At 34.1% G+C, this 25,176-nt stretch overlaps 1 protein-coding gene across 1 annotated transcript in view; it reads right to left on the reverse strand.

Annotated features, from left to right (window-relative positions):
• LOC143913275 (dipeptidase 1-like) overlaps positions 1–25,176 on the reverse strand; it is a 198,158-nt gene that overhangs the window by 23,971 nt on the left and 149,011 nt on the right. The window contains exon 2 of the mRNA XM_077432966.1: positions 18,470–18,517. Within this exon, the coding sequence (XP_077289092.1) occupies positions 18,470–18,517 (48 nt within the window). The remainder of the gene's footprint in view (positions 1–18,469; positions 18,518–25,176) is intronic.

Genomic DNA, 25,176 nt, shown 5'->3' on the forward strand with positions numbered 1-25,176 from the left:
TGGAACCTGTGACCACGCAATTGAAAGCATAACACGCTAACCATTAATCTATACTGCTGGTTATATTCTATTATACGCTAACCACTGAGCTATGTTGCTGGTAATGTACATACATATGTGTAAATGTATGTTTTTAATCATTAAAATTGAACCTGTATATACATATGTATGTACATATGTACATATTACATCAACTTATAACGCAGTAGATCGGTTCCGTAAGAAAATCTTAAAAATAAATAAAATGCGATACGTTTCTGTTTCATTTCAACTTGTTTATAATTTTATATTTTTTATTGTATAAATCAAAAAAAAAAAATCGTTTGAAAAAATTGATATGTCGAAATGGGTATGCAATGATTAAACATGGCCAGTATTCTAATCGATTTAAAAAAACTAGCAAAACGTTCGAATGTACTGGTAGTTGAAAGATGCGAAATAAAACATCAAGATTGATTGTTGTGATATGTCGACTTTTTCTTGACATTTTTATTTAACTTTTGTAAGGACGAATTCGCCCTGAGCTATGGCACGTCATACGTACAACGTAGTCGAGTGAAAAAAAATAAGAAAAAGAGATTGTTGAAAAGGGAATGCAAACGATTTGAGGGATTTCGAAAGTAACAAGCGCGCACGGAGGAAAAGTCTTACTTTTTTTTTGCGCGAAAGGACGGAAGGAGTTCCGGTAGGAAAATCGAGATAACACAACAGCGACTCGCCAAAGTGCACAGCCTCTGGTGAAGATCGCGACCAGAGATTATCAAAGTGGCCGTCGATTTGAGGACCTGGAAACGAGGGCTGGGAGATTATTTCGCGTTGTTATAAGAGAAACTGGTTGGAAAGTTAACACGGCGAGGTCAAACATCGAAGGGTCTTTGGGTTGGTGCCGATCGATTCTCCCGTATCGAACCCATTTTTTCCCTGTTAAGATTGTCCCGTTTTTGCACCCTATCGCACCCTTGTCCTACCCACATCACCCGAGAGATGCATTCGATTTCGATTGTGTTAATTAAATACAAACTCACTGAATATGCTCGTATCTGATTGCTCTATATATTAAACCTTTTTTTAATACCAATGTTTGAAAATAGATTATATTTTATGTACATAGCATAAACAATAGTTTATGAAAAATCAATTTTCTAAAGCCATTTTATCATTCACTGCTGAAAAAATGTCTCTCGTCTATCCCACCTCACACATTTGTATTATGTTGTCCACCTGCCCACTTAAATCGGTAAATACACCATCGTGAGATTCTGCAATTCTGTTATCTATAGAGTACACATACAAACATACATACATATACATAACTATATATCTGTGTGTACAATGGAATAAGTTTCCCCTCTCGACCAATAATATCTGTCTTGCGATAATAAAGGAGTGGCGATCAATATTTACCATACGCACAGGTACAGATTGCCAACCATGAAACTTGTGCCGAATTCTTGAATAATTTACGATCGGCACAAGTATCGTTCCATCTCATCGGAGTGTGAGTGAGGAAGGAAGGGGAGAAGAAGTGTCAAACGAGAGGGAATAGAACGGCCGAGTGTCGACTCGGAGTTGGCTGAAGAAGGATAAAATTTAGGGGCGCAAAATTTTAATAAGGCTGTCTCATTTTAGCGAATCTGCGTTCGGGTCGCGGCCCTTCCGTTCGGCGCCTCTGGCCAGCATCCCTCCGCAGACTTTCTTGCAACTTTTAATCTCACACGTACGCGTAATACCAGCGTAATTATTGTGAGACGTGCCGCCATCTGCCAGGGGTGTAGTTATAGGACCCGGGCTAGGCCTTGTATTTATTTTGTGACGTGATCTTGATTAGAACGATGACCCGCCTCTGTCTGTGCCGTCGTTCGGCAAACTTCGCCGCGCGAATATTATTATTATAATTGTGAGCGGCGTCATTTAATTAAAACACACTCGAAGGACGCGGGATGGGGATGAGGGTGTGTATGGAGGGTGAGAGTTTCCGGTACGTGTCCGATGTTGAAGTTTGTCAGGGTGGGTTTTCCGGAGAGGTTTCATTAGTGCGCGTATTATGGGGCCACAGCACACACAATCGGGCATGTATTGCAATAAAATCTGAAGATTGCTTTTTGATATATGTAATACAGAATGCTTCAAACCCAATTTGGATTTGCAATATTTGAAAGAGGGCAGCATCCAGTTTAATACGTTATATTTAATTTTCACCATAGTGCCACGACAGGGTGCTCCAAATCATCACTTATGTATGTCCAAACTTGTACAATAGTTCATCATTTATAGCCATTCACCATCCACTGCTAGATGAAGGCCTCTCCACTCGTTTCTGTTATACGCATCTATCACACATTTCCCTAATTTCATCTACCCATCTTCCCTACTGTCTTCCTCTTGCCTTTTTGCATTCTCTCGGGTACCATTTTAGCACTTATTTTATCCACATTTCGTCCATTATTTTGGCCACGTGGCTTCACTCATTGAAATCTCTTCACTTTATCCAGTATATCCACTACCCTTGTCATACTTATAACTCACATATTCCGTTTTTCTGTCTTTCCTCGTTATGTGAAGCATACAGCGTTCCATATTTATTAAGCGAATTGGACTTTGTGAGGCATCATGGCGTTCAATGTCCAAGTTTTTCATTTATGGATATGTCTAAGTTTTTCATATATGGAAGGCAAATTTTCAGTTCCCAAAACACTATTTCTGTTTGACTTTATTCGAAAATTGTTATCACTTCTTTTAATTCGATATGACTAAAATCTCGGAAAAGTAGAATAAAAAAACGGGCCACCAGTATTTTTAAATATTGTTAAACGCAAAACATTATATTAATTGTTTTGCGAAATATTTCTCGAAATGAATGAAAGTGGACTTATGCCACTGTCAAATATTATGGTTCGTATATACATTTATTCAATCTGACAGTGGTGATAAATAGGTAAAAAAAGTTGTGACTATTTCAACGATTAAATCATACAAATTTGCAAACTCTGGAAAGAAGCGATCGACATGAAGTTAAAAATATCAAAATCCGACTATCAGTACTATAAATCATACAACGAACGTATGATTATTTTCAATCCAAGTCGAACCAGAGCTCAAACCCAAACATTTCAGTTGAATATGTACAAGCATTAATGGCAACATTGTAAAATACGAATAATACAAATATGTATACCCAAAATTTCATGAGGTAATATCGTAACAGTATCATCAGTGTGTTGGAAATTAAATATGTGTAATATGATATGACTATTTATTCGGCCAAGTGAATTTTTGTAATGACATATGTGATGAAAGTCAAGCAGAGCTTATTGGAATTAATATCTAATATAATAATACAAAAGTCTATGTTGAAAAAGCCTGCTATACATAAATGTCAATGAGTCGAATGTCGAATGCTGGTCGATGAATGAGCGGTTGCCACAGAAATAATAATAATGTATAATATATAGGAAATGTTTAGCAAGAATAATTAATTTTCATTCAATCCATTGAAAATATGTCAACTCAAAGTAGAAACTTTATGTATATTGATGGAAAAGGATGAAAGCTGTGTTAATTATAAATGTTTATTAATTTACACTGTGGGTGTTTGAAGTGATTTTCGAAATATTTCGATGCTTCAATTATTATCATATAAACTTGATTGAAAAAGCTACAGGAAATGTTGACTATATAATATGATAGTATTAAATAAAAGGGTACGCTCCGGTTTCTGACTTCTTGCTTTTAATATATATATTGAATAAAATAATGAAATATAAGCAGAATAGCTCGGTGGTTGCGGTAATGCCTAACCACTGAGAGGTTCCCGGGTTCAAGCCCTGGGTTGACCTCGATTGAAAAGTATTTATTCGGAGTATTTATGCAGTGCTGTTGGATATTTATGACACCAAGTCAATCCTTTTCTATTTGAATTTGCCAATTTATCTGATTTTATTGTTGAAACGGTTCCTCATCAAGTTGGAAAAACAATCCTACCTACTATTTTAATTTAATTTCAAATTTATAATCTATAAATTTGTATGTATGAACAAGTTAAATGACATAACGGTAAAATAAAATAATTTTTTAATTCATTCAATCAAATTGAACTGATTTTGTAAGACAATAGTTATATCAAGGCGAATATTGTCTTTAATTTTACAAATCTAAAATTGTTACTTCTTATTTTTAATATTAAATAAACTAATATCCAAGAATATTAAATTAGTATCCAAGTATACTATAACCTATTTGTGTACATATAAGCCATTATATTTGAAAGTGGCGGAAATCCAATTTTTAGTTCCAAAAATACTACATATTTCAGTTTAAAATTAATTCACAAATTCACATTAAATCACTTATTTTAATTCGATATGTCCAGAATCTCGGAAAAGCAGAATAAACGTATTACAAGCCACCGGTATCACATATATAATATCGCTATTCTGTGTGTTTGTCTGCCTGTCTGAGATGAAGCTCGTCATAAATCGATTAGATTCGTAATATATATTAACGTCATAGGTAAACTACTGCCAAAATGTATACGAATATAATACAAATATAATAATAAAAGAAAACACTTCTATATTTCGTCTAGGCAAATAGTTTTTAATAAATTTTTCTATTGGTGTTTTATATCGTTTATATATATGTAGGTAGTATTTGCCATTTTTTTGTCATTAAAAAATTAAATATATTTAGAGGTATTTGAAAAAAATTCGACCGCGTGCGGATCAAACACAAGACCGACACATTACTTTTATTTTTTTTTATTTAAAAACTTAATATGCAATACCCATGCGATGATATTTCATCGGGCACAACACTAGTTTTTAAATATTGTTAAACGCAAAACATTATATTCAGTGTTTTGCAAAATATTTCTCGAAACAGTGAAAAGTGGACCTTTGCCAATTTCAAATATGTATGTATATATTTGAAAATAATTAATAACATAGTATATGTACATACATACATATGTATGTATATTTGAAATCACAAAAAAGTTGTCAGATCCTCTTAGGGAATGTATTGTTATTATAAGGATCAATAAATGCAAGAGGGAGAGGGTGGAAACTCCGGAAAATTCCGGAAAGCCCACCTACTAACATAGCAAACAAACTTTTTGCGTTCTTTCCGAAAACTCTTATCGCGCGTGGGTCTGCGAGTCCACGTGTGCCATTTTAGTTTATCACCAGTGCGAAAACTTGGCAGATGTTTTCTTCAAGGTTTCGTCGACATTGCGAGTGGTTCTTAGACGCGACTTCACATCCACCCAAAGGTCTCAAAAGGGTGATATCCCAGTCAACTTTCTTCCATTCGGCCGCGGCTCGACCCTTTAGCCGCACGAAACTTGACCGAACGACTTGAATCATCCCTAAGCAATTAAATATATTAAATTTTCTCAACGAGTGGTCGATTTGGGAATAATTTTTACGCTGGTTTTATGGAACTTTGCGGCGTCTCAGCGTCTATAGTGTCTAATTAATCAATGGGGCAATGTTGCTTGTAAACGTAACGAGGACGATGTGTATATAATGACAATTACAAGGTTCCCACAGGGACTATTAATCAACATAACAAGAAGACGAGACGCGTCGTTTCAGACGCGGTCTGCTACGCATACATACGATTATATTAGGTTGTAGGCGATTGATATTATAGGCTGAAATCTCGCTGTAATTACGATAAAATGAGACTCAATTATCGCGAGCGTTGATTAATATGCGAGACGAAAGCGTGTTTTCTATACGTTCACGTACAGTGTACGTCGTACACGATCGATTTGGCCGAAATGTGCGGTTTTGGGATTTGGGTAGTTGAATACCTACTCAAAACAGACATCTCTCGACGTATTTCATAAAACCGAGTTTTGTGACATGTTGGTCGATGATTAAATGGAGGTAAATTTGATTTATGAAACCAACCATGAATTTTTTCATACAATGTAAACCAAACTTTTAAAATTTAGTAATGATACCTTATACATTTTAGTGTTGTTTGTTGTTTTTCAATTTTAAAAATTTGGTTTTATATAGTGCAAAAAGATTCATGAAGTTGCGTCTGTTAAAACTTACTCATGTTCGCTGGTTTCATTTGAAAATGTATAATGTTTGTAAAATTAATATTCATAGTGAATAGTCACTGCATTGATTGACTTGAAGAGTGTGTATTAGATGACAGATTTCATGTCTAAATAAATATCGTAAGCTAGTGACATTGGATGAGTTGAAACATGTGTAAATACAATATAAGTCTAATACAAATCATAACTGTTCTATTCTGAGCGAGTAATCCTTTAACTTTCGCGGTAATTTTTTTTAGCAAATTTATAAATTGAGTTTTCGATATAAGGTATATTGTAAGATTTATTCAAGTGACCAAATATTTAAATTGATACTTCAAGTATATTTTTAAATAGTGAATCACACCTGAAGTATTGTTTACACAATGAGTCACGCCATTCTGGCTACTGGCATTTAATGCATGACTTCTATAGTCGTCATCTACGATAAAAGGGTTAAAATACATGTATGTATCTGAGATTTGAATCAATTGCGATAATACTAACTGACGTTTGACACATCTCATCGTATGAAGTTAGTGTGGCAGAAGTGGTGGCTGGTGAGCAATTACATACATACATAGGGAGTTCCCTAGTTCCAAAACTTAAGACGAAATAAAGTCCCTTTCACAAGTAAAGGTGATAACTTACTATCTGATTCTCTTTCTCTGTCATTGGTTTTTGTCATTTTGAATGGAGAGATTTGCAATAGGACCACCCAGCAAAACGCACAGGCGAAATAGATCGTTGTCGCACCAGACTCGGTGTGAACAATCGAATGTACTATTATTATCCTACCATATGTTTCATTAATGCACAGATTCTTGAAAATACTCACTCATTTTTTGCGGTTTTCGTTTATTTTATTGCTAGAATATTAAAATTTTGTAATTTTGATAGGAGTGGGGGGGGGGGAGGGGAGTTCATCGCATCAGGGATTCTAGGATGAGTCACAACTGTATGATATGAAGTTAAAAAAAATCTATATACATACGTATTTAATTTTAATTATTATATTATACTAGTGGTTTTACTCGGCTTCGCTCAGTGTTTGTAATATAAACCGCTTAAACAAATGACTATTATTTGAATCGAAAAAAAAAAATATATTCAACAATATCAATATCGTCGACATAGACACGTCACGGATTGTACGATCCAAACATATATACATACAAAGTCTCTTTCCAAATTATATATGAGATATAGTATTATATTAAATCAAATAAGAGTATTGTTTAACTTTAATCGCGTATTTCATTCAACTTATATTGAGTTTAAAATGAAATATTTCATTCAAGGAGCACGCGTATGAAAGAACTAAAAAAAAAACACATAAAAGGGATATAAGTCGAGGGTGAAATGGGCGTAATAAAATTCAATAATCCACCCACGGAAACTCCTACACCCAAACAATCTCCATTTTAGCATATTGTTCATCCGTTTTTCGACGAATATGAGGGGTTTCCAAAATATTCAACGTGGCATTAATTTGAATTTTCTCCAACTTACAAAAATATTTGATTTCCGAGCAACAGAGCCCCGTTCGTGTTTACAGTTTGTTGGCCCTGGTCTAAGGAGAGCACGAAGTGGGCGGTTTTGGCAGTCAACAAGTCGTACGTTTCGAAAGCTCTGGACGAGCTTTTCCTTAGACCGGTTTCGCACACACACGCGCTTATAATATTATACATACGGTAAAGTTTGGGTATAGGTGGAAAAGCCGTTCCGTCCTATCTATTTTCACATCGTTTAATGTGAAAACTTGGGTCATACCTGTATTACGACCGACGCACCTGCAGCGCTCTCCCCGAAACGACTCTCGGATCTTACGAGCGAGACTTCTGAAGGATTTTCCATTTTCCGAGTATGGGTACGTACTCGTGCCCTGTCTCGCTCTCCATCATTCGCTTCGTCCCTTTTTAGTCTCTTTAGAAACAAACATTTAAATAAAATTCGTATAAAACGCGGTTCCGCTCCCTTTGGTATCGCAATATTAATCTCGCGGCGATTAACCTTTAGCCGGCAGGGAGGATTTGAAACGGACGCGATGTGCCGACACTTTCGCTGTAGGTAGACGATAGCGTGCGTTTGCTAATTATTTTCGGGAATTAAAAGGAATTCTGGATTAAAACGGCGCAATAAAGTGTCAATGGGACTCTTCGGAAACACTAGAAATAATTGGAATGTTTACGGTGCGGAGAATGCTCGGTCATTCTGTGGTTTCGGATTAAAAGCTATAAAGTGAGATCTCAGCAGAATGGTCATAAAAATATATGGAATTTTTTCAGAACAATTCAATGAATATTCATATTGATTTGAATAACACATTAACCTATTGTGACATTCGAATTGGATCAATGAAAAAAACTTACACTTGCTGAAATTCACGATTGATATTCATATGTAGTTAGGTATAGTTTATATTTTGGGGAAAAGATGGGGGGATTGTTGAGAATCCTTTGGATCATTGAGACATGTGATAAGATGTGTAAGAATAATAATTTATGTATGTAGATAATTAATTAGCCCCATTGAATTGTAAGGAGCTGAGACATGGACATGGAAAAAAAGAGAAAGGGAGATGTTAGATGCCTTTGAAATGTGGTGCTGGAGACGGATGTTGTGTATTCCATGGACCGCAAGACGCACGAACGTTTCCATCCTCAAATAGCTGGCAGTTTCAGAAAAGTTCTGCGCAATATGTAGAATAAGAATTCTTTTCTTCTTTGACCATATTGCCAGGAAGAATGAGGAGAGTTTCGAGAAGCGGGTGGTCACAGGAACACTAGAGGGAAGGCGAGAAAGAGGTGATCTCCCAATAAGATGATCATCCCGGCAGGATCATCCATAAACACTTTATTTAACATGGCACAGGTTAATGAGGATGGTCCACCGGATCCCAGATGAAAGAATAAATACAATATAAGGTGTAGAGGTCATAAATGCAATGAATGTGTAATATTCTTAAACGTAACAAAGAAAATATTTGTAAGGTATATTATTCACAAATGAACATTATTAAGACGAAGTGCACGCCTTTTCTGATAACTACTTTTAACGAATTCGCATCTCAATGGAGACGTGTCGATTTCGACGCTTTGGTACAAATATAATATTATTGCCATAGTTACTATCGAATGGAAGACACAGTCGCAAGTTTCTCGCGTTGCCTAGGAGGACTTCAAAGTAATGCGCTCCGAATACGTATGTATGTAGGTAACTAGTTATGTGGATACTTGTTCAAAAGGTAACGCGTTAATGGCGTGCGACAAAAGGGCGCAAACGAGCGTCCGCACCACTCAAAGGGTTAAGATCGGCAATATCTCGGCGGGCGTTTAATCATGCCTCGCACACAATTATATTCGGAGGCTTTTGTCCGACGACGGCGGGGAATTCGGTCGAATTAATTTCGGGTGGGACAGATCGATCCGACATGGTTATATTATCATTGTTGTGTACGAAACATCGCCATTTGCCGCATTTCATGAAGTCTGAAATGCGGAGACATTTAGTGGCCGATGCGCTCACTATCAAGGAACTATGCGGTTGCATCCCGTGACAAAAGGCTCTATGTCTGAATTCCGATCTTAACTGTATAACATACATACATACAAATATATAAATTTATTTTATTTCAATCGAACAGGTACACTCGCCTTTATAGATCGCTCCAAAGCGACGAGTGTACTAATACAGATACAATACAATAATACAATTAATACAAGAATTTTTATACAAGCATCATCCACAGTGACATTTATGGAGAAATTCTTGCAGCATTTTTATTGTAGAAATTGGCGAACCGCAAGACGCTGAATAGCTTGAGATTTTCAAGAGAGATTGGAAAGGCGATTCCAATTGACAGGAACCGTTTCAATGAAAATTATAAAAATTGACAAAGTTTGAAAGGAAACGATCGATCTGGAGTCATAAACCAAGGTTTGACCAAAAGCTACTAGTGGGAATCGAGCCGTGACCACTCCACTCGAAAGCATACTATGCTAACCACTAGTCCACGCTGCTGGTTATATAAATGTAAATATATATTACTAACCAGCAATGTCAGAGTTGCTTTGTAAATACATATATATATATATATATATACTTTATTATCGGAGTTGCTTTGTATATACATATTTGAGTTAGTATAATATATACCAAATTTTCTGGTTCCAAATTGAAAAATGTTGATTTGTAAAATCACAAAAAAGTGATTTTTTTATACATATATGTATAATATAAGCATATAAACAAAGTATACTTTCCATTGAAAAAATGGGTTTGTTTTCTTTAATCAAAAAAGCTCAGCCAACATAAAGGCTCACAACTGTTTATCACTAATACATTTTCAATGGGTTCGATACGTAATTATTTGTTTTTGTATGCCTTCGTGGGCCTAAAAGCACTGAATGAGTGTTTTTTTGTAGGTGAGGCTACTTTTCCCGCAGATTTCCTTGTTGCTTTCCGATGAAGATAATTTACAAATGAAAGTCGGAAAGAAAATATTTTATTTGACAAGAAAAGTCAACAAAAAACAATCTCCAAATTAGAGACCAGTTGATTTTCATTTATCTAGAGTTGTAAATTGGTATCGAATCAAATCAGATAAAAAACTTTAAAACCAAAATTGATAAAAAATATTAAACATTTTTTTAAATCATCATCATTATCATCTACAGCCGCTCACCATCCACTGATTGATGAAGGCCTCTCCAACACGCTTCCAACTCTCATCCATTACACCTCACACATTTTCCTGATTTCGTCTACCCATCTTCGTTACGACCTTCCCTTCACTCTTTTACATTCTTTTGGGTACCATTCTAGCACTAGTTTTGTAAATTTTTCGTCCATTCCTCCATTGCCATTTCAATCTCTTCACTCTCGCCACTACATCCATATCCATACTACCTTCGTCATATATCTCACCCACGTACTCCGCTACCTATCTCTTCCTATGTCGAGAAGAGATAGGAAGCGGTAGGAAGTATATATCCATAGTCATCACTGGCAAATCACATTGATCGAAAATCTTTTTCTTCAGACAGAGTGGCATTTTTGATTTAAAAACGCCGTTCATTCACCCACACGTACTCCTTTATGATTTCGAACGTATCTTTATTTCTAAGAAATCTGCTAAATAAAGCGAATAATCTTTTGACTTTGAATTAATGATTTTATATTTTTTTCATAATATAAAATAATGTCAAAAATAAAAACAAAAATGACAATAGCAGTTTTTATAGGTAGATCTTTTTTATGTTTACGTATGCATGAAATGCGATTATGTAATGAAATTGAAAAAAACTTCGTTCATTATTTTATTTTTTAACCATAAACATACAATAAAACAAAATTTTTATACTTATATACATATCATACATAGTAATGATATAATAAATCATAATTATAACATTCATTTTGGACTTAAATTTTTCGCCAAGGGAGAGTGTTAAGCAAGTACTGTATACAAAAATGTATACACTCGGGTGAATGATATTCTAATAACATTTTTTCGCCGGCGCGCAAAAAAGGTTTAATGCAAAAGGAAATATCAAATGACACCGGGCGCGCTTAAGGTTGAATTTTAAGAGGGTTTATAAGCGTCGTACTGCCAAAAGTGGAGGGGTCGGCGTATTTAACGCCGTTTTTTACGACGTCGTAAAAGTTAATTTTAATAAAAGAATAATATTTTGCATATTTTTTTATTATTATATTGCGTTATTCGACGGAGCTCTGTCGCAATTGACGCAGAGCGAAAATACAGATCTCGACGAGATAAAAGTTGAATTAAAAAAAGATATCGCGGGGGAAATCAAACTTTACATAAGAGGTCAACCTGTTTTTGGAATTACGATTGAGTTATTTAAAAAATAGAAATTTAATTTAATTTTTAGAATAAAAATTGCAAACAATTGACCTTGAATTGAAAGGGATACGGTTGTTCTATCATACGACTTTATCATAATTTGCCATTACATTTACCCAATATACGTGCACAACTGAAAATTCTAAAGCTTTTAAGTGTAATTAATCGCTGATACGTGCTTAAGTTTTCCATTGTAAAAAGCTGGCAATTCTGTTGTAATCCAACGGCTTAAAATACAGAGACTGTGCAGGCTATTTATATTTGCATATTTTAATTCCACACTGAATTGTCAATCGTGAACGGTGGAGTCTTGTAAATTATGTATATACCTGTAATTTATACGACTCTATTCCTAATATAATTAATGTCTACATGGGAGAAAGGAAAATTACTTTACAACTGCGGTGTTTGTGAAGGTAATTAATTCAAAAGTGGTAATTTTTTTGTTAAATCCACTTTTTTGAAAATAAGTAATAACATTGTAACTTCCTAATATGGGATGTTTTATTTCATTCTTTTAGATTTTTATTTTTTTCAATTGGTTATAATGCAAAAATTGGTATTGAGCACTGTTTTTTTTAAATATTACACCTTCATAATTTTTGAAATATTTAATTTGAAATGAAAACTATTGAATTTGATTTGTAAAATATTGAATTTGGAGTGAAAAGCCTGTATACTTTCAAAAACCAACAAATTAGGTCTAGCCGAATTTGCTGGGATGCTGATTCTATTGGAACGTTTACAACAATTAATTCATAAATTGACTAACTCTAACAGTAGATGGTTGATTTGGATTAAATAACCATCCAGATCTCAATAGAAGCGATAGACGTACTTGCTTAACCAGTGAGCTACACCTTGGCTAGTAAATAATTGTCATGGCAAAAAGCTTATTATCTAATCGTTTTATTCTAGCTAATTAACTAGCTAACGCTGAAAAACTTTTATAATGAGATGAACGAAAATGCGTCTGGTACGATCTCTGGTGATCCCTATTGCATTGTTTGGAGTCGAGACATGGATGCCTAAAAAGAGAGAAAGGGACGTTATTATATATCATTTTTTACATAGATATATACCAGGAAGGCCTAACAGCTAAACCCCAGTACACCTTCCTAGATAATTAATTAGAAACATTGTAGCATTTTTATTAGATAAATCGCTGTATTGCGAAAGTCTGAAGAACACGAAATTAACAATTAATTAATCATTAGAGAATTAGAAATGTACATAATTTTGTACATATTGTACATATGGACCAAATTCAGATATTTATTACGCAGTGGGTAGGATGGTTTTTGCCAATTTGATGGAGGAACCGTTTCAACAATGAAATCAGATAAATTGGCAAACTCTAATAGTAAACGATCGACTTGGAGTCACAAATTTTCAAGTCTGAACAGCAGTATTAAAGATTAGCACGGGATCAAACCCTCTCGTAACCTCTCTGTGCTAAACATAAACGCAGCCACCGAGCCATACTGCTGGCTATGTACGAGCTATGTACACACATGAAATGTTTTGCCTTTGAAATGTTGTGTTGTTGGTAGGTGCTGCGTATTCCATGGACTGCAAGAAAATCTCCATTTTCAAAAGGCTGGTAGTTTCAAAGAGACTCTCCACAACGCGTGGAAAAATGATTCTTTCCTGCTTTGGCCATATTACTTGGAAGAATGTGGAAAGCGCAGAGAAATTGGATATCACCGGAACACTAGAGAGAAGAAGAGCGAGAGGACGGTTACCTATAAGATGGTCAGAACAAATTATAGAATTGACGGGATCACTGCTTTTAACTTGGCACAGGACCTGGAAGAATTGAAGTATATCGTCTACCGGATTACAGACGATACAAATGACCACGATCGGCATTCAACAAACGAGAAGGAACGAAAAGAAGCTATTAATATTATTACTAAAAATCAATAATATTAAATATATATTTTTTAACTACACAGTAAATGTTCATATTCCAGGACTTGAATTGTCCCCCAACGATGATTTAGATGCATTTTGGGTTGAGTCACATTTCTCAAACTCCATTACTACATACGTAAAATGAATCGAAGCAGTCGATTAAAATATAAAAGTGCACGTGAGTCGATCAGGCCAGTTGAAAAGTGCACTGGGGAATTAATGTGTTAACTTTTGAATGCACGTGTAATTTGGGGAAAACGCCGGTCATAAACGCGGTATGGCGAACACCTCATTAAACCGCATTACCTAGTTTGGACAAACTTGTTAATATTTGGCGAGCGTTAATTCGACGCGGCCGGGTCAACGTCATAAACAATGCACATGCAATCAGTGCAGATTTAATGCGCCCGACCGGTAGTGAGTCGGGAGCATGCATTCTGGGAAAAAAACCCGCTACAAACGCATTTGTACATGGTAGAGTGGGGGTAATGTGGGAAATTCGAAATTGGGTTGCGAATTTCCCGCCATTGGGAAATGTGGTTTGTGTGCGAAAATGAGGCACGTAATTTATTTATAGATAGATTCATGCATAAACATGTTGTGTTGTTACTGATGAATAAATTACGTATCCAGATTACGTAGTAAAAATTAAATATAAAATGGTGTTTTTGTATCGGAGAAATTCTAGGACCTATTTGCATAATCATATAATAATGAAAATATATCAGGCATTTTACTCTTGGTAGGTACATACAATGTATATATTGGGTTGATGGCGAGAAATACACTAGGATAAATAAAGAGTTCTATTGGAATTGTACGATAGTGTGTGTAGAAAGAAAAGCGTCAATCCTTTCCCGTCGATATCTCAATTGGAAAAAATCGACTTGCGAGTTTTCCTCCTATTTCACTTTATCGCCTTAGACAAAAAAAAAAAGTTGATTTTGTATTACTTAGTTCAGTGTTGGAGTGAGCGATGCGTATATAGCGCGATATGTTTTATTTATCAAATCCCTCTAGTATAATACATTTTCGGAAAAGGTACAGTAAGTCATGTTATAAATCTGACTTCAGGTATATATATCAAAGGTGAGTAATTTTCCATTGAGAGTATTTTCACGTACGTTCCGCACTATTACGATATAAAGTCATTCCTATTTTCTAAATGACTTCTTTATTTCGAGGCATAGTTCAATGGATATTTATGATTAGAATCTTCATATCGCACTACAGGACATCTTCGTATTACGCAAATATTATAGATATAATATTTTATTTCGCATTAAAGAACCATATTAGTATGCGTAATACACTTGAGGTGCAACGCCATTTGTCACTGGTGATGACATCAATGGATCAGGGATAGTACTATTGGTCAGTTCAGTACACAGTCATTCATTTACACTACTACGTGCATGCATAAATTACTATATGCTATGCAATACAAAAACAGTATTGAATATCTTTTTATATTTTCACTATCAACACCCATTAAAGCGTCTTAAAATTCAGCACATCTCGTAACATTGACACTGAAATTGAGTTATCGTAAATAGTACGGGAGGGGTGTGCGGAAATGTTTTCAGAAAAGCCATAAAATTCGTTCATTATAGTCGACCGCATCGAGCACGACACATAAATACAACACGTATATAATAAACGACCCTGTTCGACCAGAGCGGCGACGGGCCTGTACACTTTGCAATTATTCGCCATCGATTCGAAAACCGGGCGAATTTATTCACCGTCCGGCGATCGTTTTGCACCCAGGGCCGGCTTTAGCGATTCCGGTCGGGTTTGGTCCTCTAAATCCCATTTCACGCGCGTCGACTTCGAATAGCAGGGGTAAAATAAAAAAAAAGAAATAAAAAAAATTCCCGCCTATTGAGAAGGGGGGCAAGTCAGGGCTGGCACTATCGTCTACGTGAAAATATGCTGCACGTGGTAATTGCCGAACAATAAAACTGGCCCCGTATGATTTACATCTGAACTTCCAGTACGTACCTGTGTAATTGAAAACCGGTCGTATATCACTAGGCCGCGACCCGACAGTTTGGCTACCCTCCCGCCGGTTCCATTAACTAAACTAATTCCCGATATCATCGGGCCTCCACCCCCCTCCCCCATCCCCTCGGTTTCGATTTGTATATTATTATTGTGTGTTTTGCAGAAACGTCGATGCGAAATTTCTTGGCTGAGAAATATATATTTTCACATATTCTTATAATATATGTATTTCGCTGTGGAATATTGTGTGTTCAGCACGTTTTATAATTTCTGTATGAAACATTACAAAACACATATATTTATTATTATCTGTATTATGAAGGGGAGTAGAGAGAAATGTCAGAAAGCAAAGCGAGCGCCCCGGGCGTCTGCATCGAAGGCGGCTCCAATTTTCCCATCGAGAGAAAACATTTTTTTTTTAAATTTTGTTTTTGTTTGTTTTTGAGATGTACGTACGTTTTTGGCGTTTTATAAAAAAAATGTAAGAAGAATCGTAAAAATATTGTTATGCAAGTTCTAAATCGTCTTAATTGATGTGTTGCCATTCTTACAGTCGTATTTAAATATTTGAATTTACACACATTTTTCAGTTAAAATATAAATATAAACATAAATTATAAATATGTATGCATATATGTACATACATATATAAAATTTTAAATATTTTTTAAAATCTTACGAAAAAATTCATGATTTTGGAAAAGTCTAAATATTATTCGTGTAGGATTTTTGAAAATGGCGTGAAAAGTCAGTTTATTATGTTAGTTGGGAATATTTTAAATAGTTGTCTAATGCGTGCGTACGTGCGTGCGTGTGTACGAAGTACTCACTGTTTAAACCATGCTCCGTCTCTTCTTTCTCCCCTTGCAATCGTATATCGTGGAATGAGACGGAGCTTTGTGAGTGTTAATAAAGTACTCACTCACCATGCTCCGTCTCTCTTTCTCCCCTTGGAATCGTATATCGTGGAAAGAGACGCGGCATATCACTTCGTTCATATGATCGGTCGAAAACATTTTTTTTGTTTCAAGAATAATAATTAAATTTGAAATTATTAATTCCGTTGACCCGAATTGTGATATTTTACCGATTGCACAATTCTGTGCACACAGGCTACTAGTTTTAAATAAAAAAAGTAAATAATATTGATCGAAACATACAGTATATTGCGTTACAAAGAGCTTATTATGTTAATTGGTTCGAAGGTGGATAAGTTAGATAAAATACTAAAAGTATTGTGAGAGCTATGTATATTAATTGTAAATAGATTAACGAGTTAGATGAATTGGAATGGATGAGTATTAAAAAGGTTTTATATTGGTTCATACATATTTACATATACATACATATGTATATAAATCAGATAATAACCTACATATGTATATATACATATATTCTGATAATTATATAATAAGAAATTGTAAGGTCTATAGATATAATGTTTTATATAAGAATAATTTAATTGTAATTACGATTAAAAAAAAAACAAAGTATGGAGGAAGTGTTTTCTACAAGGGTGTGCAAAATTTATAATTCCCTGCTTGAATGCGTCAGAGATTTTAAAACCATTAATTCAATTTTGCGGGGTGTAAGGGAATTAGCTCTGTGGAGGGTAAATTAGCTTTAAGCTTGTATGAAAAAAAAAGTACACTGATCAATTTACGATCGTCTTCTCACTGTAACGCATCCTACCAGAACGCTAGCGATTATGTAAAATTATGTATAGGTGGTTTTAATTACATAGACCAACTTTTTTAATAGTGAAAAAAATCTGATGGAATACATAGTTTACGTGTGAAAAAAAAATAATGAAAATTTGAGATTCGTATGTTTAAATTAGAACGTATGTACATACGTATGTATGTATGTAAATATTGATAGAAATTGCGTTGAATTAAAACATGTTTATAATTAATTAGGTTTGTATTACATTATTATCATACCAATGCATACGTATAATAAATGTGTACACACTTTTACTATAGGCCTAGTTTATTTTAGTAGATTAAAGGTAGTACGTTACGAATTGATGTAATTTTAATTAATTATCAAAATACGTTAACAGAATTTATAGTGAATTCTATTCATTAAAATATGTATATAATATACACATAATTGTTTGTACACACATACATATGTACATATGCACATTCAGACGTGAATACATTCATTTTTCACAAAAGATAATCAACTTTGATCATGGGAAAAGCAGCGAAACATACAACATTACAAGGGTATATATGTATGTACGTTTCGACCATCGTAAAAAAAGGTTCAACAGTCCGCTTCAGATGTGAAGTATTCGCGAATAAAAATTGAAACATGACCCTCTTGTTTCTGAAGCAAAAACGTTCTGCAAATTTTGCGTAGTGTATACGAAAGTGTATTCTCCCTTTAAAAGAATCCCTTAAGAGAATATTCTTTATACGCCTTCACTTTGTATAATTCAGACGTATGAGGGATGCAGGGCTTTTCTTATTTTTTTTCGTTGAGCGGAGAACCTTTTTATTTTGAACGCCATATATTCGCACGATTTAATTATTCAAAGGCAATGTTTCTTCGTGTTATGCTTTGTGTTTTTTCGGACGAACTTTTTAAACTTTAAATTTTTAAGAGAATCCTACCTGACATACGACACTTCCTGCTGAATGTCCTGGTCCCGGACAGCACATCTGGAATGGAAAAATAAAGTTATGTAGTTTATGTGTATACATAAGTTAACGCAAATATCGTGATAGTACATATTATATGAGTCAGTGTATTAACCGACGTATCATTTTCTAAGCCAAATGTATTTATGAAGGGTGGGGAAAAAAAGGAAAACAAGAAGATATATGAAACGAGAGGTCACACTAAACAAAATATAATATTTCTTGTTCCAACGCTGGTGAATGAAAATGTTACATAAGAATAATGTAGGTATATCAAAGCGGGTAAAAAAGTATAATATTATATTATTTGGACGAGCTCGAGTATTATATAAAATTGAAAAAAGTCCTTTACCTTATTTATTTTTTATTATAATATTGGATATATTGCTTGAATATACATATGTACCTACATATGTATGTACATATGCAATGGAATATTTTTCTCACTCAATTTCACAATTTTAAATTATATATGTGATATAATATAATTTAACATTTCCACATATGAAAATATTCGTTGTATATATGGTAACTACATATGTACGTACGTAAGTAGGTGTATAGCTTATTATGGCAACATTTTTTTTGGTTAGTTACTACATACAAAAATGGTAACTAAAAAAAATCACAAGTATTCATAAAAGTGGTTAGTAAAAAACAAAAAACGGAAAGTAAAAAACAATCTTATACATTGCGAGACACCATAAATGCTGAATTCTCTAATTCTGGGATCTCGGTATTGTCCAAACACTACTGTTCTACTAGACCAAAACTAATCTTGGTATTTCCGTACACGTTTTTTTAGACTGTCAAATATTATAGTTATATATTTGCATCTTATTATTTAGTTTAAAGCCCTTCCCAATAACATTTCATTATTTTTTTACTGTTTTCCGATAATCTTAAAGATGCATCATCGAACTCCTCACTTGAGTGCCCTTCTATTGAATTACTAACTATTTAATTTGAATACTTTGAATATTTTATATAAATTACAGATTATTTAAATTAATTTAAGACCATTTAATTTATTAGTTGACCACAAAAATACTGACTAGTAGATACAAATTATTTATAATACTAACTGACCATTTTGATATACACATTACCGACAACTTATTAAGTTTACAGACCGAAAGGGGAATTCGTAATTGAAGATTTAAATATAGGCTATTTATTATTAAACGAGCAATATATCTCAATAGCTAGCGTATAGCTATCAACTGAGAGGTCATAAGATCAATACCTGATTTGGTGTTGCTAGCCGGTTCTTGGATATATGTATGTGATTCTAAGTCGATCGTTTCCTATAGTTTGCCAATTCATCTGATTTCATTGTTAAAACGGTTTCAAACAAATTGGTGACCTATGCTCACTTGTCACCATTATTTGAATTTATATTTTCCAAATTTATAATAATAATGTTATAAATTTACAAATTTGACCAAATGTGTCACCTTGAGGCAAACCCCGTAATGGCACTACGGTAATTATAAATTTAAAAAATCTCCTTAAAAACAATATAATTTAATTAAACTATTATAAAAATATTGTTAAGTATAATCTAATATATAATTTTGAAAGATACTTTCTTTTTAAGTATGTATGTAATGTTGGTTGGTAACATCGAAAACAAATCAAAGTTTCTATGACGTCAATTCGACATATATTTTTTTCTATTCAAATAAATTAAAAAAAAACAAATGAATATTTACTATTAGATTCGCCATGTTTAAGCTGTTTATATTACAAATACTGAGCGAAGCCGGGTAAAACAACTAGTATTATAAACCAAATAAATTTCTCCAGAAATTTACCGTTGACTTTTTACCGGAGTAAAGATAAAAAATCGCTGATTTGATTATTCTAAATATAATTTTTTTTATGAAGCCCTCTGAATATCCAAGTCAGATAAAGATTTGTTATTTTATTGCTAATAAAATTTAAATAAATTTGGTCAGTTATTACAATAAATGGTCATTAAATCAAATAAACTGCTAGTATATTCGGGTCAGTTGACAATCGGTCAGTATTTAAATCAAATAGTCAGTTTATTTGAGAGTTGATTCATAATTTGACATATGAAGTTCTATTTTGCTACAACGCATACTTAAATGAAATTATTAACTGACCAAAAATTTTGTTGCCACACGTTAAGCAGCTAAATTCTGAAAAATCGAAATTATGCAATGAATACATCTTGCTTTCTTCGACAAATGCACATATAAAAATGTGAAACCATCGAGAGAATCGATATAATTTTTTTTATTTGCATAAGTTTGATACTTTCCGTGTACGTGTAATCCCAATTAAAGTTTGTCTATAATTCATCGAAGTTTACATCATGTAAATTAAGTATACACTTTGTTCTCGTTATAATGATTAAGTGGCAAGATAACCTGTCTCTATTTTCTAACTCATTTGGTTCAACAATACACAGCAAGTATCTGGTACATATACTGGATAATATATAACATCTCGTTTCCATTTTCAACGTAATATATCCCGCGCAAAAATGGGTATTTTGCGACGAAAGCCTACTTAGCGAGCACGTGTACTATAAATTTTCACCCCCTCTCTAAATAATGGAAGATTTACGGATTATTTCCTACGCGGAAGCAATTTAACCTGATAAATTTACTATGGATTCGGTAATAATATATATCTGAGCACGTTAGGATGGATGAATTCAGATATCAACTATTCTACGTCGACCCTCGCCTGTCTTCAATTCATAATCTGCTGCAAGATGAGAGAGATTTGATCACATCTATCCCGAATATAATTTATTCATTGTAACATTAGTCGCTTATATTTTTCAAGTATAGCATTATATATGTATGTATAGTGCAAGAGGACCCTTTGTAATGTTTGTTGTTTGGGTACGATTGTAATATTACGTCGTTGTCTTTTAAATGGTTGAAATTTGCATCCATTTCATTTGTAGTATGTCCTGTTTTGGGGCCTTTTCGAGAACCATTTTCGCGAGATCCTCCATTTATCCTTCATCCGCATTTCCTTGTTTTGTGGTTGACCTATTATCACTCTGACAACTTTAGCGTTTCGCACAATGCGGCAATACGCTTGTTAACATTTATACACAATTGGAAACGATACTACAAGACTTCACACAGATACAATAGTATTTTGAATTAATTTCAGTCACTTTTTAATATAGATTCGCTTCTCGTTCGCTTTCTCTTTTTCTGTATCCAATATATGAACACACGTGTAGTTAATTACAAATTCCAGTTGGAGTTAAGCGAGATAAGAACTTCAAAGGTATGCTGATTAAACGCCAGTAATGCGGTTTAGATCTGTCTGACTTACGCCAAACCAATCTGTAAACACAGGTACAGCGGTAAAACAGAACTGGAGACATACAAGATTGAAGTAAATAATTGAAAAAATACATTTTAAATTGAATGGGAGGGCTCGATATTATATTATGTTTTTATATTAATTGGTTAAAGTAATTAAAATTTGTTATAAAATTCTCAGAAATATTTAATTTGAAGTAAACTACATATGTATTTAATAAAATATTATATACATGTAGTATACATATGTTTATAATACAAATATACATATGTTTATAATAGAAAATAAAATAAAATCAACAGTCTGGGTTGAGATTGAGATTTAAAATAAATAAAAATCATAACGTGATCAGGGATCGATAATTATGTAGTATACATATTACATACATATACATATGTATTAGGTGGGCTGAAAAGTTCGTAGGCTGACACATAGATAGCGCTACTAGTATTAAATCCATATGATTTTTAGTTAGCCCTAACCTTAAAAAGACACGTGTATAAATTTGACAGCTGTCGTACTATTAGTTTGTGAGTTATAGCATTTTGAGTGAAGCAACTTTTATTAGTTTGAAAAAATGGATAAAAAGGAATTTCGTGTGTTAATAAAGCTTTGTTTGTCGGCGAAAAAAAATACTATTGAAGCCAAGGTTTGGCTTGATAAACATTATTCGGACCTTGCACCAGGAAAATCAACCGTTGAGAAGTGGTTTGCTAAGTTTAAACGAGGCGAAATGAGAGCCGAGGACGATGCACGCAGTGGACGCCCCAAAGAGGCTGTTACCGACGAAAACATCAAAAAAGTCCACAAAATAATTTTGGATAACCGTAAAGTGAAATTGATTGAGATAGCTGAGACTCTAAAGATATCAAAGGAACGTGTTGGACATATTGTGAATGAATATTTGGGTATGCGAAAGCTCTGTTCAAAGTGGGTGCCGCGCGAGCTCACAATCGACCTAAAACAACAACGAATTGATGATTCTGAGCAGTGTTTGGAGCTGTTCAATTGTAATAAACCCGAATTTTTGCGTCTATATGTGACAATGGATGAAACATGACTCCATCATTTCACACCGGAGTCCAATCGACAGTCAGCCGAGTGGACTGCTCGTGATGAAGTGACTCCAAAGCGTGGAAAGACGCAAAAGTCGGCTGGCAAGGTTATGGCATCAGTATTTTGGGATGCGCATGGTATAATATTCATCGACTATCTTAAAAAGGGAAAAACCATAAACAGCGACTATTACGTAGCGTTATTGGAGCGTTTGAAGGACGAAATCGCGGAAAGACGGCCCCATTTGAAGAAGAAGAAAGTACTGTTTCACCAAGACAATGCACCGTGTCACAAATAAATGAAAACGATGGCAAAATTGCATGAATTGGGCTTCGAATTGCTTCTACATCCACCGTATTCTCCAGATCTGGCACGCAGCGACTTTTTCCTGTTCTCATACCTCAAGAGGATGCTCGCTGGACAAAAATTTTGCGCCGATGAAGAGGTAATCGCCGAAACTGAAGCCTATTTTGAGGCTAAAGACAAATCGTACTATAAAAATGGTATCGAAAAATTGTATGACCGCTATAATCGTTGTATCGCCCTCGAAGGCAACTATATTGAATAATAAAATCAAATTCTAACAAAAAAAAGATTTTTTCTATGCTAGCCTACGAAATTTTCAGCCCAACTGTTACATTGTATGTTACAGTTCAAGTAGACATCTCATTCGTTCATGAGCATTCTAGTTTTTTCGTACACGAACCAATCTGTTCCAGTTACAGTGTACACAAAAGAACAAATTGACAATCGAACTAGTTAGGCAAAAGTATTCTCAAACGTTCATCCAATCATCTAGTATGTACATACATACACATACGAGTATATGCTTACCCTGGGTTGTAATATTTTAATAAAAATGAACGGAAACGGGAATTATAGCAAAGTTGTAACGTGGCTTTCATAGAATTACCATTTTAAATACTTGGTGTTTTGACAGCTAAAACTTGTATGTTGGTTTGAAGATAGCTTTTGAATTTTAGTACTTAAACTAAAACCAATAGTTCGTATATGAACAAACTAGCACGTTCACGAAAGAGCCGGAGTGAACACTTGGACTACTGTAACATATACAGTCAAATTTTCTCACGATCACAATGCTTTGCCTATTGATACTTAGTATATGTATATATACATAGATCATGAGATAATACAAATTATGTATATGTACATAGATCATGAGATAATACAAATTATGTTTGATGAAAAGTTTTCAACAATCTCAATTAAATAAATACTTTTCGTATAAGATTACAACATACATATGTATATGTAATGTATATTGTATGATTGTTTTTTTCAATAAATGATATGAAACTATAAAGTTTAGACTAATTGGCATCCTCAAGCAAATGGTAATCTTTAAAAATTGCTCCAAATTCATACTGTTTATAAAAACAGAAATTTGATTATTGTTCATACTATCGCGTATTCTAACTAAAGTGTAAATTTTCGATCATATTAGTAGTTCAGATGTACATATGAACATAAGTCGTATTTAAATTGCGCGATTCAAAAACTACATTGTACGCTTCCTATATTCGTTAAGATAAGCTCACATCTCCATTAAGAAACTAACAGCGGTTTCTGTGCGATTCATTTTATACGCTTTCAGTTTCGGTTGTAAAATTTGAATTTTAAACGACTGCGAACGTTTCTCCCGTAACTAAAGAGGAGAGGAATCTTCCACACCACCCCTTTCCTTAAACAACCCTTCTTCCGACTGAAGAAACGTTCCAGCCCGACCCTGGCGAAAGATTAAATCAGGGGCGTCGTCGTAAAAGCCATAAGAATGAACTCGACGACGTATTACGAGCTACGTATCTGCAACGTATCGCCAAAATCTTCAGTTGCACAGTGCCGTGCGAGCTTTTACGACGACCAGGTTAAAAAAATCCACTGCCGCGAATTTCTTTCTATATTTTCATCACATTCAACAGTTGGATCATATCAGCTTTGAGTGTGTTTTTAACAAAGGTAACTTTGACACGCTCGAATCGACCGCAAAACTCTGAAAATGTTTACTTCTGTGGCCGTCCAACCGATGGAATCAATTCGTTGGTTGAAATATGACTGAATTAATTGGCGGTTCAAAAGCTTCCCGCTTTAGCTTTGTATGAAAGCAGGTCATAATTGGAAATTTAAATTTTATACGCTTCAAAGAGGCAAAGGACTTCTTTTTTATTATTAATTTCGTTCGAGCGGAATAAATAAATCAGCATATATTGGATGAATATTTATGAAATGAAAAATAAACATTTCGTTAAACACGGTCAAGGTTTCTAAAGCACGTGATATATTCT

The sequence above is a fragment of the Arctopsyche grandis genome, chromosome 6, assembly GCF_051622035.1.
Source record: "Arctopsyche grandis isolate Sample6627 chromosome 6, ASM5162203v2, whole genome shotgun sequence".
Lineage (NCBI taxonomy): Eukaryota > Metazoa > Arthropoda > Insecta > Trichoptera > Hydropsychidae > Arctopsyche > Arctopsyche grandis.